This window comes from Schistocerca nitens, chromosome 1, assembly GCF_023898315.1.
Source record: "Schistocerca nitens isolate TAMUIC-IGC-003100 chromosome 1, iqSchNite1.1, whole genome shotgun sequence".
In the NCBI taxonomy this organism is placed as follows: Eukaryota; Metazoa; Arthropoda; class Insecta; order Orthoptera; family Acrididae; genus Schistocerca; species Schistocerca nitens.
Genome location: NC_064614.1, coordinates 88,158,895 through 88,180,410, shown reverse-complemented (window position 1 = coordinate 88,180,410; position 21,516 = coordinate 88,158,895). Strand labels below are relative to the sequence as shown.

Genomic DNA, 21,516 nt, shown 5'->3' with positions numbered 1-21,516 from the left:
TGTCCAGCGCAGTCATGGTCGAAACGTCAAGAACAGGAGAGTTTGTTGGACCACGACCTCACATGCCGAAAGGCTTAGCGCTGTATGCCTCGTGCGTGTGCTGTCACTCTGATGCGGCTCCCGCTGTCTGCAGGAAACCAAAATTCGGCCATCACATTAAAAAAAACACCACTGGCCATTAAAATTGCTACACCACGAAGATGACGTGCTACAGACGCGAAATTTAACCGACAGGAGGAAGATGCTGTGATATGCAAATGACTAGCTTTTCAGAGCATTCACATAAGGTTGGCACCGGTGCCGACACCTACAACGTGTTGACATGAGGAAAGTTTCCAACCGATTTCTCATACACAAAAAGCAGTTGACGGCATTGCCTGGTGAAACGTTGTTGTGATGCCTCGTGTAAGGAGGACAAATGCGTACCATCACGTTTCCGACTTTGATAAAAGTCGGATTGTAACCTATCGCGATTGCGGTTTATCGTATCGCGACATTCCTGCTTGCGCTGGCCGAGGCTCCAATGACTGTTAGCAGAATATGGAATTGGTGGGTTCAGGAGGGTAATACGGAACGCCCTGCTGGATCACGACGGCCTCGTGTCACTAGCAGTCGAGATGACAGGTATCTTATCCGCATGGCTGTAACGGATCGTGCAACCACGTCTCGATCCCTGAGTCAACAGATGGGGACCTTTGCAAGACAACAACCATCTGCACGAACAGTTAGACGACGTTTGCAGCAGCATGGACTATAAGCTCGGAGACCATGGCTGCGGTTACCCTTGGCGCTGCATCACAGACAGGAGCGCCTGCGATGGTGTACTCAACGACGAACCTGGGTACACGAATGGCAAAACGTCATTTTTTCGGATGAATTCAGGTTCTGTTTAGAGCATCATGATTGTCTCATCCGTGTTTGGTGACAGCGTGGTGAACGCAGATTGCAAGCGTGTATTCGTCATCGCCATACTGGCGTATCACCCTGCGTGATAGTATGGGGTGCCATTGGTTTCACGTCTCGGTCACCTCTTGTTCGCATTGACGGCACTGTGAACAGTGGACGTTTCATTTCAGATGTGTTACGACCCGTGGCTCTACCCTTCATTCGATCCCTTCGAAACACTACATTTCAGCAGTATAATGCATGTTGCAGGTCCTGTACGGGCCTTTATGGATACAGAAAATGTTCGACTGTTGCCCTGGCCAGCACATTCTCCAGATCTCTCACCAATTGAAAACGTCTGGTCAATGGTGGCCGAGCAACTGACTCGTCTCAATACGCCAGTCACTACTCTTTATTAATTGTGGTATCGTGTTGAAGCTGCATGGGCAGCTATACCTGTACACACCATCCAAGCTCCGTTTTTACCCAATGCCCAGGCGTATCAAGGCTGTTATTACGGCCAGAGGTACTGATTTCTCAGGATCTATGCACCCAAATTGCGTGAAAATGTAATCACATGTCAATTCTAGTATAATATATTTGTCCAGTGAATACCCGTTTATCATCTGCATTTCTTCTTGGTGTAGCAATTTTAATGGCCAGTAGTGTAGAATCTGGATTCGTCCGAACACGCTATCTGATATCATTCCTGTCCCTAGTGACGTCGTACCATGCACCATTGCCGTCTAGCATGTTTCTGCACATCCGTCAAAGGTAGGCGGAGAAGTGCACGACGCGCCCGTAACCCATGCAGTAATAAACGGCGACGGGCTTCACCTCTGATAGGGTACGATGTGAAACTTCCTGACAGATTAAAACTGTGTACTGGACCGAGACTCGAACTCGGGACCTTTGCCTTTCGCGGGCAAGTGCTCTACCATCTGAGCTACCCAAGCACGACTCTCGACCCGTCCTCACAGCTTCAATTCTGCCAGTACCGCGTCTCCTACCTTCCAAACTTCACAGAAGCTCTGGCAGGAAGGGAGGACGCAGATCTTTCCCCCAATGCCACTCGGATGAGGTGTCAATCTCTTCGTGGGGTGTTGTGGGTGGTGCGACCTCCCCCACTTCGTCGTGTTCTACGGCCTTCTGTGAACCATTCTGCACATACCCACTGCACTGCCGAAACACCTCGTCCACCACTAGCTGTAGTTTCCCGGATGGATGCATCACATTTTCTCATGCCAATAATGCGCCCTCTTTCAAACTCACTGGTTTGATCGTACGGTTCGCGCATACGTCCGCAGGGCATCCTGCGCTACTGCTCGAGTCACACTGATCCATTACCTTCAGTTTATAGCGACAACAAGGGCCGCAGGCACATTTTACCAGTAGGTAGTGCTACGCCGCGATATCGATGTTGACCTTGAACCTGCAGGCCAACGTAGTTCAAATACTGATCATTTCTGCAGAACATACAGGGCTATTACAAATGATTGAAGCGATTTCATAAATTCACTGTAGCTCCATTCATTGACATAGGGTCACGACACTCTACAGGTACGTAGAAAAATTCATAAAGTTTTTTTCGGCTGAAGCCGCACTTCAGGTTTCTGCCGCCAGAGCGCTCGAGAGCGCAGTGAGACAAAATGGCGACAGGAGCCGAGAAAGCGTATGTCGTGCTTGAAATGCACTCACATCAGTCAGTCATAACAGTGCAACGACACTTCAGGACGAAGTTCAACAAAGATCCACCAACTGCTAACTCCATTCGGCGATGGTATGGTATGCCACCCGATGACAAAGTCAAACCCTTTGAATTTTCGCCGCGGTTGCAACAGCTCGTGGAAGAGGATGCGATCAGTGCGAAACTTGTTTTCAGTGATGAAGCAACATTTTTTCTTAATGGTGAAGTGAACAATGTGCGAATCTGGGCGGCAGAGAATCCTCACGCATTCGTGCAGCAAATTCGCAATTCACCAAAAGTTAACGTGTTTTGTGCAATCTCACGGTTTAAAGTTTACGGCCCCTTTTTCTTCTGCGAAAAAAACGTTACAGGACACGTGTATCTGGACATGCTGGAAAATTGGCTCATGCCACAACTGGAGACCGACAGCGCCGACTTCATCTTTCAACAGGATTGTGCTCCACCGCACTTCCATCATGATGCTCGGCATTTCTTAAACAGGAGATTGGAAAACCGATGGATCGGTCGTGGTGGAGATCATGATCAGCAATTCCTGTCATGGCCTCCACGCTCTGACGACTTAACCCCATGTGATTTCTTTCTGTGGGGTTATGTGAAAGATTCAGTGTTTAAACCTCCTCTACCAAGAAACGTGCCAGAACTGCGAGCTCGCATCAACGATGCTTTCGAACTCATTGATGGGGACATGTTGCGCCGAGTGTGGGAGGAACTTGATTATCGGCTTGATGTCTGCCGAATCACTAAGGGGGCACATATCGAACATTTGTGAATGCCTAAAAAAACTTTTTGAGTTTTTGTATGTGTGTGCAAAGCATTGTGAAAATATCTCAAATAATAAAGTTATTGTAGAGCTGTGAAATCGCTTCAATCATTTGTAATAACCCTGTACTAATGTACAAGTGCTGTGAATATGATCATCATATCTATAGTCGTTCAAGGTGTTCTGTTTTTTCTGGACATGATTTTAGTTTTCTTGGCACACTGTACAACCCGTCAGGCCTGACGGGCACAATGCAAAAACACACACACATATAAAGCTTGTATAAGATAATTTACAATAATGACATCGGACAAAAGAACGTGCCAGTCTCTTCCGCAGGAGATATTAGGCTAATACCGTGTAGCACATCCGCTAACCGTGAAACTGGCCTCATATGGTAAGGAAGAGAGTCCATAGGTTTGTTCAGGTTGCTGTATCCTCCTGAAGCCGCTCATTAATGATTACGTTCCGTATGGTTACGAAACTACAGGGATGTTGATTGCGTTTCTTCACCCAGTTCCGCAAGTAGTTCAAGACATTATGTATGGGATTTAAAGCGGATGATTTAGCGGGACCGTCGGGGTGCGGTAGTGCCTAAATTCATGTCAAACCAGAGACGTACGCTTTCTGCACTGTCAAGACGGCTATTATCATTCCGAAATACATCAATGTTTAAAGCACATGCATCACGAACGTATGGAAGAAAGGGTAACACTTGCTCACCCAGAATACTGAAATAAATACCCTGGTTCCTGTTCTCGTTAACTCGAATGAGTGGGGCCAAGTGATGATATGAATGACACTCCAAAAACATCACAGAACCACCTTCGGCCTGAAGTATACCTTTCACACATAGCAGGTTAAACGCCTATTGGTCCGTCGCTGCATTTGACGCGTAATATCATTAGGAAAGAGGCGAAATCGCGACTCATCAGACCAAACTTCACGAATCTACTGAGTTGTGTGATGGCTGGTTCACTGAAGACTTGCAGCTTTACACGTCGTTACAATTTAAACGACTCCAAATGTCCAGTGTATGTAGCTCCCCTCGTACCGTTCACTCGGGAACTGGTTTCGATGGAACTGTATTCACTAACGGAAGAAATTGTTGTTTAATTTGAAACGTTTTGTCACTGACAGAGACATGTGTGTTCGCGAGGTGGCAGGGGGCGGGCTGGAAACTGGAGTACTCTGTTTATATTCACTATCGGATTCTTGTACACTTCTAGAAGTGATTTCCCGTGATATGGGCTACGCGTTTCATTTAACCGGTTGTAGCTTTACGCAGTTGATGGCAATAAGACAGTACTACGACTTTAGCAATTGCTGTAAAACTTTGATTGTCACAGAAAGTTTAGAGTTTACCTCCTTTTCCCCCTTACCCTCCCCACCGCGCCTGGATAAATTTTTGCAAACGCCCATTTTTTATTTTATTTTGTGCGTCCAGTTCGTTAGCACCGAATTGAGGAGCAAATCTCCATTGTTATGGAAAGAGTCAATACACGAGACCTATGTGAGACACTTTAATAATCGATAAGATAAAAATTACATGAATCGCTCGCAGGTGAGAAGCTGTTGAGTAAAGACTCTTCAAGTTGAGTTGGCAGTTGATGGTTGGAGAGACGACATCACATTTACAGATATTCTGCGTAAACGAGTTATGTTGTCCACTGATGCATCGTATATATGGAACGTGATAATCCCTTCAGCATCAACTAAGGCCTGAAGATCGCGCACTGAAGCGCAGAAACTGTTAGCAACACAATAAATAAGATCATTAGGAGAGCCGTAGGCGTTTCATTTTCTTACAATATTTTCATTCATTCTGTAAATATGACCGTAGAACTTTAATCTCCTCTTTCTAATTGTAGCTGTCATTGTTTCTACGTTTCTGTGTAGATTTTCATTTCTCCTCTTCGCTTGGTTATTAGATTTGTTCTTTCGTGGTCATAAATTTTTTCTGATTGTTTTCCTTTCTTTCTTCTCATCTTTTCTTTTCTTTTCTTATTATTCACCTCTTTTATTCACGGTCAGGTATTTAGACCAGTAAAGTGCTTCCGGTTTAATTTCTATTGCGTAGTGTTTAATTTTTTCCTGGAATGAAACTGATCTTTTATTATATTGTTTTTGGATGATTTGTATGCTAATTCCATTTTCTTCGATCTTCCCTTACTTGTGGAGTTATCTAATCCATTTAATTGTACCCATTCTCCCAGATACTTTATTTTATCGGCTCTTTTGATGTTTCCGTTTTGGATTTGTATACATTTTTCTCTGTTGTGTCTGTGTTCAGTGTATTCTGTTTTCTTATATAAGATATTAGTAATCCGGTTTTAGCCGCAATTTCGTGAAGTGTTTCTATCGTTATCTTTGCATCTGTTTTATCCTAAGAAATTATTGCAATATAGCCAGCAAAAGCGAGCCATTTCACCTCAAATCTTCCTCTTCCTTGCCTTGGATGGATTCCTTCGCTGTTTTTCTCCGTAGCTCTTTATCCCAGTCTCTCATGACTTTATCTAAGACCAGACTGAAGAGAATTGGTGAGAGCACATCGCCCTGCCGAACACCTTTGCTAATTCCGAAGGTTTCAGAAACTTCCCCTCGAAATTTAGCTTTTCAAGTTGTCTCTTTGAGTGGCCGTTCAATTAATTGTCTTGTGGTTTTGTCGACAGCTGTTTCTTCCAGTGTTAGGAATGCTGTCTGTCTATCTACAGAATCGTAGGCTTTTTTGAAATCAATGAATGTAACGACAGTGTAGAGGTTCTGATCCTGAGGATAGTTTTGAAGTTAAAACTTGCTCTGGACACGATATTTTTAAGCCCCTCTTGGTACTCGCCAGTTGTGTGTTCTGTTTGACCTTCTTATTCAGCAGAGGTTTGGATATATGTCTCGGTAATTGCTGGTGTCTATTCTGTCTCCTTCCTTGTCTAGCGGATCGATTATGGCTTGTTTCCAGGCGTCCCGTATTCTTTTTTTCAGCAATCTTTAATAACCTCGTCAATGGTTTCAGCTTCCCGCTTCCCTCCCAGATTCCACATCTCAGCTTATGTCCCGTCTTCACCTGGCGTTCTGTTGTTTGTCAGTGGCCAATGTGTTCTTCAATTTGATGCTATGACAGAGGTTCTGAAGGTATGTTTTCCTTTCGAGGTTGTCTGAAAATTAGTCGTTATGTTGGTTCCTCGCAGTTTAGAAGATGTTTGAAGTATTTAGCTAGTAATTCACAATTACCTGCATTGTTGGCAATCAGTTTGCCTGTTGAATTTTTGAAGTGTAGGTTCATGGGCTTGTAACCTCCTATTTCATCTTTAAAAAGTTTTTAGAAGTCCCTAGTGTTGTTCTGTCTGAAATTTGTATCTATTTATACTGATAGTTTTTTCTAATATTACCGTTTCTCCGTTGGAATAATTTTTGACGTCTGTTTTCTGATTTCAGTGAATGTGTTCCAGCCTCATTCCTTTTGGCAACAGTTCCATTTTCTCCCAACAGTTAGTTTATGCTCTATCGCTTCGCCACCTGTCTTATTCCACTATCCATGTTTCCTTCTCCTTCAAGGTTGTTCTAGTTCTTTCACCGTCTCTATCATTGCTTCTCTGATTTCATTCCTATTTCCCATCTTCTTTGACTGAAGCTGTTTAAAGTATTCGTTCCTTTTGTCTGACAGTGTCAATTCTATGGACTTTTTTTGGGTTTGGTCTTTTATTTTGAAATTTGCTATGATTTCTCTTAAAAAGTGGTCAGAACCATCTAAGCCTAGTCCTCTTTTGACCCATAGATTCATGATTTCTCTCTGGTTTTGATTGGTTTTACATAAAAAATAAGAAACTTTTCTAAATAAATGTCAAACTGCACATGACTACGTAGAAAGAAGGATTTTTGCAAATGATAGGTGTTATGTCAATGTTTTGGCAGACCTCAAGAGCTTGTAAATGTGTAGAACTTAAGCTACTCTGAAGTTCGTTAAAAAAATCAGCTCACCTCTTTTACTGCGTCTCCCAAGTTGTAAACTGGAGTTATAAAATCCACTTGGAACTGCTGGCAGTGCGTTGAGAGTCTCGACCTTTTTGGTTTTTGCGGTGTATATGAGCATTACGAAGCCACCGCCCAGGCCGGTAATGTGTGGGTGGACCACAGCCTGGCACAACATTGTGGTCACGGCAGAGTCCACCGCCGAACCGCCTTTAGATAGTATTAACCTGTAGCACACATAAAACCGAACTGTAAGTAAACAGATCCAAAATAGTTTTTTTTAAAAAAAAGGTTGTGAGACAAGATGGCCTTTAAATATGAACATTTTAGGTTAGGCTTTACCGTGACTGTTATTGATATTAAGCGAAACAACAAGTTAACTGTTACCAGTCACTGTTTATTTATCTCCACGACGCGTTTCAAAGGTTTAAACCTCCATTGTCAGCTGGATTCACATTTGTTTGTATGACATTTGTGTGTGTGTTGTGTTACGATTTTTTTGAGGAACTTCTGGCACTGCCAAGTGAGAAACGAAACACTATTTTAGAAATAGTGTTTCGTTTCTCCATTAGACAGTGTCACAACTTCCTCCAAAAAATCGTAACATAACATACACACAAATGTCGTGAGACAAAGTTCTCGCAAAGCGTCGTGCAAATAGTGAAAAATACGCAACTGGAGCAATGTTCTACCGTTTAAAACATGAAAGATGTTTCTGTTAAAGTCGTCTTGTGGCTACATTAAGATTTTTAGCAATAGGCGAAAGCTACTCCAGCTTGCAATATAGTACTGAATCTCACAATGTACCATTTTACGTATTATTCCAGAAATACGTGAACCACTACATAAATCACATAATGAGGAATTTATGAAGGTTAGGTTATTAAGAGTACAAATAAATACATTTATTTCATTTATGTACAGTTTTAATACATTTAGCTTTTCACCTCTCTGTCTCCTTTCACGTCCTTTCTTTTTGCACAGAAGCGCCTAAGGAACATATTCAAATACAGAGATATGTAAACAGGCAGAATACGGCAATGCGGTCGGCGACGCCTATACAGGGTGTTACAAAAAGGTACGGCCAAACTTTCAGGAAACATTCCTCACACACAAAGAAAGAAAATATCCTACGTGGACATGTGTCCGGAAACGCTTACTTTCCATGTTAGAGCTCATTTTATTACTTCTCTTCAAATCACATTAATCATGGAATGGAAACACACAGCAACAGAACTTACCAGCGTGACTTCAAACACTTTGTTACAGGAAATGTTCAAAATGTCCTCCGTTAGCGAGGATACATGCATCCACCCTCCGTCGCATGGAATCCCTGATGCGCTGATGCAGCCCTGGAGAATGGCGTATTATATCACAGCCGTCCACAATACGAGCACGAAGAGTCTCTACATTTGGTACCGGAGTTGCGTAGACAAGAGCTTTCAAATGCCCCCATAAATGAAAGTCAAGAGGGTTGAGGTCAGGAGCGCGTGGAAGCCATGGAATTGGTCAGCCTCTACCAATACATCGGTTACCGAATCTGTTGTTGAGAAGCGTACGAACACTTCGACTGAAATGTGCAGGAGCTCCATCGTGCATGAACCACATGTTGTGTCGTACTTGAAAGGCACATGTTCTAGCAGCACAGCCGGCCGCGGTGGTCTAGCGGTTCTAGGCGCGCAGTCCGGAACCGCGCGACTGCTACGGTCGCAGGTTCGAATCCTGCCTCGGGCATGGATGTGTGTGATGTCCTTAGGTTAGTTAGGTTTAAGTAGTTCTAAGTTCTAGGGGACTGATGGCCACAGATGTTAAGTCCCATAGTGCTCAGAACCATTTGAACCATTTTTTTCTAGCAGCACAGGTAAAGTATCCCGTATGAAATCATGATAACGTGCTTCATTGAGAGTAGGTGGAAGAACATGGGGCCCAATCAAGACATCACCAACAATGCCTGCTCAAACGTTCACAGAAAATCTGTGTTGCTGACGTGATTGCACAATTGCGTGCGGATTCTCGTCAGCCCACACATGTTGATAGTGAAAATTTACAATTTGATCATCAGAATCGAGGAAGTACAGTACAAACTGACGAAACTAAAGTGAGCTCTAACGTGGAAATTAAGCGTTTCCGGACACATGTACACATAACATATTTTCTTTATTTGTGTGTGAGGTAAGTTTCCTGAAAGTTTGGCCGTACCTTTTTGTAACACCCTGTATAAGGCAACAAGTGTCTAGCGCAGTTGTTAGATCGGTTACTGCTGCTACAGTGGCAGATTATCAATATTTAAGTGAGTTTGAACATGGTGTTATAGTCGGCGCACGAACGATGGGACACAGCATCTCCGAGATAGCGATGAAGTGTGGTTTTCCTGTACGATCACTTCCCGAGTATACCGTGAATATCAGGAATGCAGAAAAATATCATATCTTCGACATCGCTGCGGCCGGAAAAAATCCTGTAAGAACGGAACCAACGACGATTGAAGAAAATCGTTCAACGTGACAGAATTGCAACCCTTCTGCAGATTGCTGCAGATTTCAATGCTGGGTCATCAACAAGTGTCAGCGTGCGAACCATTCAACGAAACATCATCGATATGGGCTTAATGACTGCACGACACAGAGCTTTTTACCTCGCCTGGGCCCGTCAACACCGACATTGGACTGTTGATGACTGAAAAAATGTCGGACGAGTCTCGTTTCAGATTTTATGGAGCGGATGAACCCGTGCAGGTATGGAAACAACCTCGTGAATCCATGGACCCCGCGTGTCAGCAAGGGACTGTTCAAGCTGGTGTAGGCTCTGTAATGGTGTGAGGCGTGTGCAGTTGGAGTGCTATGGGACCCCTGATACGTCTAGATACGACTCTGACAGGTGACACGTTTATAAACAGCCTATCTGAACATCTGCATCCATTCATGTCCATTGTGCATCTCGACGGACTTGGGAAATTGCAGCAGGACAATGCGACAACCCACACGTCCAGAATTGCTACAGAGTGACTCCAGGAACACTCTTCTGAATTTAAACACTTCCGCTGGCCACCATATTCTCCACACATGACACTATTGAGCGTATCTGAGATGCAACGTGATGTTCAGAAGAAATATCCACCCTCTCGTACTCTTACGGCTTTATGGACAGTCCTGCAGGATTCATGTTGTTAACTCCCTCCAGCGCTACTTCTGACAATTCCCTCCAGCGCTTCTTCAGACATTAGTCGAATTCATTCCTCGCCATTTTGCGGCACTTCTGAGTGCTAGCGGGGGTCCTACATGGTATTAGGCAGGGCCGGCCGAAGTGGCCGTGCGGTTAAAGGCGCTGCAGTCTGGAACCGCAGGACCGCTACGGTCGCAGGTTCGAATCCTGCCTCGGGCATGGATGTTTGTGATGTCCTTAGGTTAGTTAGGTTTAACTAGTTCTATGTTCTAGGGGACTAATAACCTCAGCAGTTGAGTCCCATAGTGCTCAGAGCCATTTATTAGGCAGGGAACCAGTTTCTTTGGCTCTTCAGTGTATGTTACCGTAACATCCACAATGCAGAAACTTCGAATGCACCTGACGGCTGCAGTTATTTCTTTGTAAGATAACAACCCCTTATTGCGGTCTTTGTCGTCAGCATGGTTTGTGTCATGAAGATTTTCGTATTGTTCAAACTTTGCAATGATCACTGTATTGGTAGGCACGCAGCAAACAGACTTCGTTTTTGTTCTTTATAGTTTCCATCTGGTCAGTCTGGATGATTGACTGATCTGGCCTTGTAACATTAACCAAAACGGCCTTCCTGTGCTGGTACTGCGAACGGCTGAAAGCAAGGGGAAACTACAGCCGTAATTTTTCCCGAGGACATGCAGCTTTATTGTATGATTAAATGATGATGGCGTCTTCTTGGGTAAAATATTCCGGAGGTAAAACAGTCCCCCATTCGGATCTCAGGGCGGGGACCACTCAAGAGGACGTCGTTATCAGGAGAAAGAAAAGTGGCATTCTACGGATCGGAGCGTGGAATGTCAGATCCCTTAATCGGGCAGGTAGGTTAGAAAATTTAAAAAGGGAAATGGATAGGTTAAAGTTAGATATAGTGGGAATTAGTGAAGTTCGGTGGCAAGAGGAACAAGACTTTTGGTTATGCGAATACAGGGTTATAAATACAAAATCAAATAGGGGTAATGCAGGAGTCGGTTTAATAATGAATAAAAATTAGGGGTGCGGGTTAGCTACTACAAACAGCATAGTGTACGCATTATTGTGGCCAAGATAGACACAAAGCCCATGCCTACTACAGTATTACAAGTTTATATGCCAACTAGCTCTGCAGATGATGAAATTGATGAAATGTATGACGAGATAAAAGAAATTATTCAGGTAGTGAAGGGAGACGAAAATTTAATAGTCATGGGTGACTGGAATTCGTCAGTAGGAAATGGGAGAGAAGGAAACATAGTAGGTGAATATGGATTTGGGGGAAGAAATGAAAGAGGAAGCCGCCTTGTAGAATTTTGCACAGAGCATAACTTAATCATAGCTAACACTTGGTTCAAGAATCATAAAAGAAGGTTGTATACCTGGAAGAATCCTGGAGATACTAAAAGGTATCAGATAGATTATATAATGGTAAGAGAGAGATTTAGGAACCAGGTTTTAAATTGTAAGACATTTCCAGGGGCAGATGTGGATTCTGACCACAATCTATTGGTTATGAACTGCAGATTGAAACTGAAGAAACTGCAAAAATGTGGGAATTTAAGGAGATGGGACCTGGATAAACTGAAAGAACCAGAGGTTGTAGAGAGTTTCAGGGAGAGCATAAGGGAACAATTGACAGGAATGGGGGAAAGAAATACAGTAGAAGAAGAATGGGTAGCTCTGAGGGATGAAGTAGTGAAGGCAGCAGAGGATCAAGTAGGTAAAAAGACGAGGGCTAATAGACATCCTTGGGTAACACAAGAAATATTGAATTTAATTGATGAAAGGAGAAAATATAAAAATGCAGTACATGAAGATGCCAAAAGGAATACAAACGTCTCAAAAATGAGATCGACAGGAAGTGCAAAATGGCTAAACAGGGATGGCTAGAGAACAAATGTAAGGATGTAGAGCCTTGTCTCACTAGGGGTAAGATAGATACTGCCTACAGGAAAATTAAAGAGACCTTTGGAGAAAAGAGAACCACTTGTATGAATATCAACAGCTCAGATGGAAACCCAGTTCTAAGCAAAGAAGGGAAGGCAGAAAGGTGGAAGGAGTATATAGAGGGTTTATACAAGGGCGATGTACTTGAGGACAATATTATGGAAATGGAAGAGGATGTAGATGAAGATGAAATGGGAGATATGATACTGCGTGAAGAGTATGACAGAGCACTGAAAGACCTGAGTGGAAACAAGACCCCGGGAGTAGACAACATTCCATTAGAACTATTGATGGCCTTGGGTGAGCCAGTCATGACAAAACTCTACCATCTGGTGAGCAAGATGTATGAGACAGGCGAAATACCCTCAGACTTCAAGAAGAATATAATAATTCCAATCCCAAAGAAAGCAGGTGCTGACAGATGTGAAAATTACTGAACTATCAGTTTAATAAGTCACAGCTGCAAAATACTAACCCGAATTCTTTACAGACGAATGGAAAAACTGGTAGAAGCGGACCTCGGGGAAGATCAGTTTGGATTCCGTAGAAATGTTGGAACACGTGAGGCAATACTAACCTTACGACTTATCTTAGAAGAAAGATTAAGAAAAGGCAAACCTACGTTTCTAGCATTTGTAGACATAGAGAAAGCTTTTGACAATGTTAACTGGAATACTCTCTTTCAAATTCTGAAGGTGGCAGGGGTAAAATACAAGGAGCGAAAGGCTATTTACAATTTGTACAGAAACCAGATGGCAGTTATAAGAGTCGAGGGGCATGAAAGGGAAGCAGTGGTTGGGAAAGGAGTGAGACAGGGTTGTAGCCTCTCCCCGATGTTATTCAATCTGTATATTGAGCAAGCAGTAAAGGAAACAAAAGAAAAATTCGGAGTAGGTATTAAAATTCTTGCAGAAGAAGTAAAAACTTTGAGGTTTGCCGATGACATTGTAATTCTGTCAGAGTCAGCAAAGGACTTGGAAGAGCAGTTGAACGGAATTGACAGTGTCTTGAAAGGAGGATATAAGATGGTTCAAATGGCTCTGAGCACTATGGGACTCAACTGCTGTGGTCATAAGTCCCCTAGAACTTAGAACTACTTAAACCTAACTAACCTAAGGACATCACACACATCCATGCCCGAGGCAGGATTCGAACCTGCGACCGTAGCAGTCGCACGGTTCCGGACTGCGCGCGTAGAACCGCGAGACCACCGCGGCCGGCGGATATAAGATGAACATCAACAAAAGCAAAACGAGGATAATGGAATGTAGTCAAAATAAATCGGGTGATGCTGAGGGGATTAGATTAGGAAATGAGACACTTAAAGTAGTAAAGAAGTTTTGCTATTTAGGGAGTAAAATAACTGATGATGGTCGAAGTAGAGAAGATATAAAATGTAGACTGGCAGTGGCAAGGAAATCGTTTCTGAAGAAGAGAAATTTGTTAACATCGAGTATAGATTTAAGTGTCAGGAAGTCGTTTCTGAAAGTATTTGTATGGAGTGTAGCCATGTATGGAAGTGAAACATGGACGATAACCAGTTTGGACAAGAAGAGAATAGAAACTTTCGAAATGTGGTGCTACAGAAGAATGCTGAAGATAAGGTGGGTAGATCACGTAACTAATGAGGGGGTATTGAATAGGATTGGTGAGAAGAGAAGTTTGTGGCACAACTTGAGTAGAAGAAGGGATCGGTTGGTAGGACATGTTTTGAGGCATCAAGGGATCGCAAATTTAGCATTGGAGGGCAGCGTGGAGGGTAAAAATCGTAGAGGGAGACCAAGAGATGAATACACTAAGCAGATTCAGAAGGATGTAGGTTGCAGTAGGTACTGGGAGATGAAGAAGCTTGCACAGGATAGAGTAGCATGGAGAGCTGCATCAAACCAGTCTAAGGACTGAAGACCACAACAACAACAACAGTTTCCATGCACTAAAGCAAGCTAAGTGACATGCAAACAATGGTCCTGGCTCTAACTTTTATGAGAGTTCTTCGCCAAAGCTACCCTACTACGCTGTCAAAGTTTTGACCAGAGGACTTTGAAAAAGTATTTGTCGTTGGCCACGAACAGTACGTTGCTGACGTCGCACACACGTGCGCCCACGCTTGCATTTCTCGATGGCCACAGTCCACTGATCGTTGACGTTGCAGACACAGTATCGGCGCGGTATGTGGATCCTTTACACGGCGCACCCGAGACGTCGATTTTGACCAGGAAGTCGCTCGTGTAAAACAGACTTAACTACACTTCCTGGGCTGCCCAATTAAGTCATACGTGAGACTAGTTGTCAAATATTTGCGCGAGAATCTGGAGACCATGCACGTTCGCGCTGGCCGGGTCGCCCAGCTACACCACTGGCCATTAAAATTGCTACACCACGAAGATGACGTGCTACAGACGTGAGATTTAAGCGATAGGAAGAAGATGCTGTGATATGCAAATGATTAGCTTTTCAGAGCATTCACACAGGGTTGGCGCCGGTGGCGACACCTACAACGCGCTCACATGAGGATAGTTTCCCTCCGATTTCTCATACACAAACAGCAGTTGAACGGCGTTGCCTGGTGAAATGTTGTTGTGATGCCTCGTGTAAGGAGGAGAAATGGGTACCATCACGTTTCCGCCTTTGATAAATGTCGGATTGTAGCCTATCGCGATTGCGGTTTACCGTATCGCGACATTGCTGCTCGCGTTGGTCGAGATTCAATGACTGTTAGCAGAATATGGAATCGGTGCGTTCAGGAGGGTAATATGAAAACGCCTTGCTGGATCCCAACGGCCTCATATCACTAGCAGTCGAGATGACAGACATCTTATCCGCATGGTTGTAACGGATCGTGCAGCCACGTCTCGATCCCTGAGTCAGCAGATGGGGACGTTTGCAAGACAACAACCGTCTGCACGAACAGTTCGACTACGTTTGCCGCAGCATGGACTATCAGCTCGGAGACCATGGCTGCGGTTATCCTTGACGCTGCGTCACAGACAGGAGCGCCTGCGATGGTGTACTCAACGACGAACCTGGGTGCACGAATGGCAAAACGTCATTTTGTCGGATTAATCCAGGTTCTGTTTACAGCATCATGATGGTCGCATCCGTGAATGCACATTGGAAGCGCGTATTCGTCATCGCCATACTGGCGTATCACCCGGCCTGATGGTATGGGGTGCCATCGGTTACGCGTCTCGATCACCTCTTGTTTGCATTGACTGCACTTTGAACAGTGGACATTACATTTCAGATGTGTTACGACCCGTGGCTCTAGCCTTCATTCGATCCCTTCGAAACCCCACATTTCAGCAGGATAATGCACGACCGCATGTTGCAGGTCCTGTACGGGCCTTTCTGGGTACAGAAAATGTTCGACTGCTGCCCTGGCCAGCACATTCTCCAGATCTCTCACCAATTGAAAACGTCTGGTCAATGGTGGCCAAGCAACTGGCTCGTCACAATACGCCAGTCACTACTCTTGATGAACTGTGGTATCGTGTTGAAGCTGCATGGGCAGGTGTACCTGTACACGCCATCCAAGCTCTGTTTGACTCAATGCCCAGGCGTATCAAGGCCGTCATTACGGCCAGAGGTTGTTGTTCTGGGTACTAATTTCTCAGGATCTTTGCTGCAAAATTGCGTGAAAATGTAATCACATGTCGGTTCTACTATAATATATTTGTCCAATGAATACCCGTTTATCATCTGCATTTCTTCTTGGTGTAGCAATTTTAATGGCCAGGAGTGTATGTTTGCTGCTGCGCGCCTGGAAGCCAGCACGCAGCTGCGATGCTACGAAAATACATACCGCCCCCCCCTCCCCCCCCCAGTCCCCTTGCCTCTCCTCGGCAGCCCCTTCCCCCCACCACCTACCATGTCCATTCACACTCTCAACACCCATCATCTCCCCCCCCCCCTCTCCCCACCGTTCGCGACACTAATGTTGATACATAGTGGGAGGCCGGCATCTTGTCTCGCCTCTGTATTACGTGAAACAGACGGTTGGTCCTGACAGTTAATGCGCCCAGCTGCAACGTTGCCGAACGTAGAGTCTGGTTCCACAGTTGCTACGCCTCACGTCCTCTAGTGGTAAAAACAAAATATGTGACAATACGCGGGTTGTGACGTAAAATTAAAATGTAGACTTTCACGGCCGGAAATGTCAAGTCCATTATAATTATCCGGGCTGCTATCCCATGGTCGGTTGATGAATTCTGTGTCAATTCCCAACGTTAAAAATGTAATGGAAATAATAGGGAGGATCTTGACGAAGCTGAATATTCCCGTAATTCACAAGTCCACCAGGAAGATACAGCAATACCTTAAGCATGCCAAGGACGCTCGCAAACCATTGGAAAAAGCTGGAGTGTCTAGGATCCCATGCAGCTGTGGGTGCCACTAAAAGAACTGTTTTAAATCGTTTGGAAGAGCACAAGGGCAATTGTAGAAGAGGAGAAACGGAACGATCAGCTGTTGCGGAGCATGCTTTCCAGCCAGGGAACCACAATATTTGTTTCGAGGAGACGCAAGTACTAGCGGCCACAAGCGGTTATTACGAAAGGCTCTACAGGGAGGCAATCGAAATCGCCAAACACCCTAATAATTTCAGTCGAAAGGAGGAGGGCGTGAAATTAAACGATATATGGATGCCGGTGCTAAAGAAGATGTGTACCACCCGTCCACTACTGGGTGATGGCAACGGCGATCGAGGCAGCGGACAGCGGCCAATTGCACTGACGTTTCCAAAACACGTGACGTCACACCTCGGCGCGGGAGCGCGCGGGCACGGAATTTAGCGGCAGTCAGTAGCGAGCCAGTGGGTGTGTTGGACCTTCCATCGAGCTACAGACCCCCTTGAAGATGTCCTGCGCAGACGGGGACGAAACGTTGGCAGTTGACACAGAATTCATCAACCGACGATGGCATAACAGCCTGGATAATTATAATGGACATGACACGTAAAATTATTCATAGTGGCTCGTTCCGATACACAATCTTGAAAAACTGCAACAAAATATTCTGTATCTAATATGCTAAAATATGTTACAGTTATTTGTTACGATTTCTCAACATAATTGCCAAGTGTTCTGGTAATATTGTAGAATATTCACACTTTCGGTTTTCATTGTTAAATATTTCGTTATTAAAAACATAAAAGTGACATAAGACTCTAGCAACGTATTAACAGTCATAATGTGACGAAAATAGTGACAATACGATGGATGATCTATCGACGACAGCATCTCCTTTTAGCTTCCTGACTGCATTGCAGTATGTTGGCTTGTGAAGTACGTATGTCGATGTAGAAGTACATGACAATTGATAATATCCACTCACATCGCTAGCAGCATCTGGTGGAAAATCGTTACCCTCTACATTATTCGTATTATGAGTGCTCCCTCTGTGCCTTTAAAAAGAGCCTCTCTCTGTAGCGACACGAGCTGTTTAGAAAGTGACAGATGTTCCTTTCTCTTACAGTGGTTATACAAATGAATTGCATCATTCTGGAAATCGTCACGGCCCTATACTTGGCCTCCGTTTTCCCTGGTGTCTTCAGCTTGGTAGTTAGTTTCGCCGCAGTCTACACTGTACTGTCCTTTCCCTGTCGTTACAACAGTGTTTTTTCTTCTTTTCAAAGGTCCTACAGACCCCTTTACATGTAGAACAAAAGGGAATAAGAGCTCCTCATCTCTTTCCTCTTCTTTCTCAATGTACTACCTCACCAAAAACATGGGATTGTTATTGAGAAATTAAGCAACTATCTGTGACATTTGTGATGTGGAATAATAAACATCTTCGTTGTATGTAACTACTACTGTCAATACGAAAGGTCACGGAAGTCTGAGAGTGAGTAAACGGGCACCCTGGCCTCACAAACAATCATAGCAGCTATCGGTTTGCTCGTGAGAGTCCCTTACGTGGTTTGCTACACACGCCTGTCGGGGAAATAGTACGAGGAACGGCTGCTTGTCGCTGAAGCCGGCAGATGGCGTACGAGGCTTGGCTGCAACGTGGCGAGCAGGTGGCGGGATGGCGCTGGTGGTGGGGGTTGGGTGGCGGTTGTGGAGGGGGCCGGGAGGACCTGTGCGCTTGCGCAGCAAGGCCGTGCTTCAGCTACTGTCCCACTCCCACATGTCTCATTCGGCTGCAAGCGGCCAGTAGGAGAGGTAGCATTTGCTTCGCTATCGTCGCGCGTTGCTCGGCCGCACGCGGCGCAAGTCATTCCTTCAATAAACGCTTCTTCCTTCCTTGCAACTCCTGGCATCGTTTTGCGTTCTGTGGTAGGCACTACGCATGTGTTTAACTCTTCTCGTGTCGTTCTTAGTAAAAACTTTGTCAGGTGGACTTTACTGAAACATACTTCAATTTTTTTTTTTCGGTATCGTTTTCGAGTGTGAAGTTCACATTCGTAAAATCATTGCGCTAATAAAACGTGACGGTCGCTAGTAGTTTATCACTCCCTATTCTCGAGCATCCTTCGTTTTTTTCTAACGTCAGCGTCGTAGCCGATTACAGTGCATCAAATTTCGTAATTCTCTAGCACCATTGGGTTTATTTTTTATTTACACACATCAAAAAAAGTTTTCCATCACCTCGGTTCCGAGAGTTTCGGAACCTGTACAGAAAATTGGAAGAGAGATCAACGTAAACATCGTTTCCACCCTTTTTATTGCTCATGAAAACCACACATTTCATGTTGTACCACCATACAGCGAGACCTTCAGAGGCGGTGGTCGAGATTGCTGTACACACCGGTACCTCTAATACCCAGTAGCACGTCCTCTTGCATTGATACATTCCTGTATTCGTCGTGGCATACTATCCACAAGTACATCAAGGCACTACTGTTGGTGCAGATTGTTCCACTCCTCAACGGCGATTCGGCGTAGGTCCTTCAGAGTGGTTGGTGGGTCCATAAACAGCCCTTTTCAATCTATCCCAGGCATGTTCGATAGGGTTCATGTCTGGAGAACATGCTGGCCACTCTAATCGAGCCACGTCGTTATCCTGAAGGAAGTCATTCAGAAGATGTACACGATGGGGGGCGCGAATAAGCTGCCGATATGGTTGCACTATCGGTCGGAGTGTTGCATTGACGTATCGTACGCCGCACGGGATTAGCCGAGCGGTCTTAGGCGCTGCAGCCGTGGACTGGGCGGCTGGTTCCGGCGGAGGTTCGAGTCCTCCCTCGGGCATGGATGTGTGTGTTTGTCCTTAGGATAATTTAGGTTAAGTAGTGTGTAAGATTAGGGACTGATGACCTTAGCAGTTAAGTCCCATAAGATTTCAAACACATTTGAATAATTTGAACGTATCGTACAGCCGTTACGGCGCCTTCCATGACCACCAGCGGCGTACGTCGGCCCCACATAATGCCACACCAAAACAGCAGGGAACCTTCACCTTGCTGCACTCACTGGACAGTGTGTCTAAGGCGCTCAGCCTGACCGGGTTGCCTCGAAACACGTCGGCGATTGTCTGGTTGAAGGCATATGCGACACTCATCGGTGAAAAGAATGTGATGCTAATCCTGAGCCGAATGGACCATTCGGCACGTTGTTGGGCCCATCTCTACTGCGCTGCATAGTGTCGTGGATGCAAAGATGGACCTCGCCATGGACGTCGGGAGTGAAGCATCATGCAGCCTATTTCGCACAGTTTGTGTCGAACCACGACGCCCTGTGGCTACAAGAAAAGCATTATTCAACATGGTGGCATTGCAGTCAGTATTCCTCCGAGCCCAAATCCGTAGGTAGCGGTCATCCACTGCAGTAGCAGCCCTTGGGCGGCCTGAGCGAGGTATGTCGTCGATAGTTCATGTCTCTCTGTACCTCCTCCAAGTCCGAACAACATCGCTTTCGGTCACTCGGAGACGTCTGGACACTTATTTTGCTGAGAGCCTTTCCTGGAACAAAGTAACAATGCTGACGCGATCGAACCGCGGTACTGACCGTCTAGGCATGGTTGAACTACAGACAACACGAGCTTTGTACCTCCTCCCTGGTGGAATGACTAGAACTGATCTGGTGTCGGACTCCCTCCGTCTAATAGGCGCTGCTCGTACATGGTTGTTTACATCTTTGGGCGGGCTTAGTGACATCTCCAAACAGTCAAAGGTTCAAATGGCTCTGAGCACTATGGGACTTAACATCTATGGTCATCAGTCATCAGCTACTTAAATCTAACTAACCTAAGGACATCACACAACACCCAGTCATCACGAGGCAAACAGTCAAAGGGACTGTGTCTGTGATATAATATCCACAGCCATCGTCTATCTTCAGGAGTTCTGGGAACCGGGGTGATGCAAAACGTTTTTTGATGTGTGAATATTTCCGTGCCCCTTCGGTACAAACGGAATCCTTATACGATCGCTTTGTTGTTCGTCCGTCTTCTCTGTAACCGGTAAACTTATCAAGGTCAAAATTATGTCACATATTAAGGTCTATGGTTCCTTGCAGGTGTAAAAATTTTAATCTTCCAAGTCGCTTCAATCAACACATATGGCCATTTATGCCACATATTTTGATACTCCAAAACTCACTCGTCAAAACCTATAGGTACTTCCCGTTGACCTATTATCATGAAATTCGATAAGAAGCAAAGGTTCACAGTATAAGTGAAGCAAAAAGTCTGAAACGTGTTACATGGTAAGTATATCACGTTAAAAAAAAAAAAATCTTTTGACATATGAACACACGTTACGTTGATAATCCATCAAAAGCTAATATACGAACATTACTGCATGCCATCACAAAATGTAAGTCGTAGTCATGTTTTAGTAAGTAAATAAAAATGTTCTATTAAATCTCCTCTCTCCTCTTTCTACATATATAAACTGAAGTCCCCTTTCGCTTCTTTTTGTTAGTGTCGTAATACAGCATGACGCTCTCTAGGTGTTTATTGCTCTTACTTTACGAGCACCATCTTTTTTCATACGGTCGTAATCTCTATATAAAGGTTAACAATTATTGAACTTGTAACACCCCATCCGTTGCTTGTCCGCTTTGGATGTGACAAACAACTTACAGAGAAATTGAAAGTGGAAGTGTACGCAAAAATGGAT

The 21,516-nt window shown here is 44.6% G+C and overlaps 1 protein-coding gene across 1 annotated transcript in view; it reads right to left on the bottom strand.

Moving 5' to 3' along the window:
* Nucleotides 1–21,516, bottom strand: part of LOC126240637 (glutathione hydrolase 7-like) — a 77,644-nt gene that overhangs the window by 30,963 nt on the left and 25,165 nt on the right. Inside the window, exon 3 of the mRNA XM_049947982.1 lies at nucleotides 7,329–7,546. Coding sequence (XP_049803939.1) covers nucleotides 7,329–7,546 — 218 coding nt within the window. The remainder of the gene's footprint in view (nucleotides 1–7,328; nucleotides 7,547–21,516) is intronic.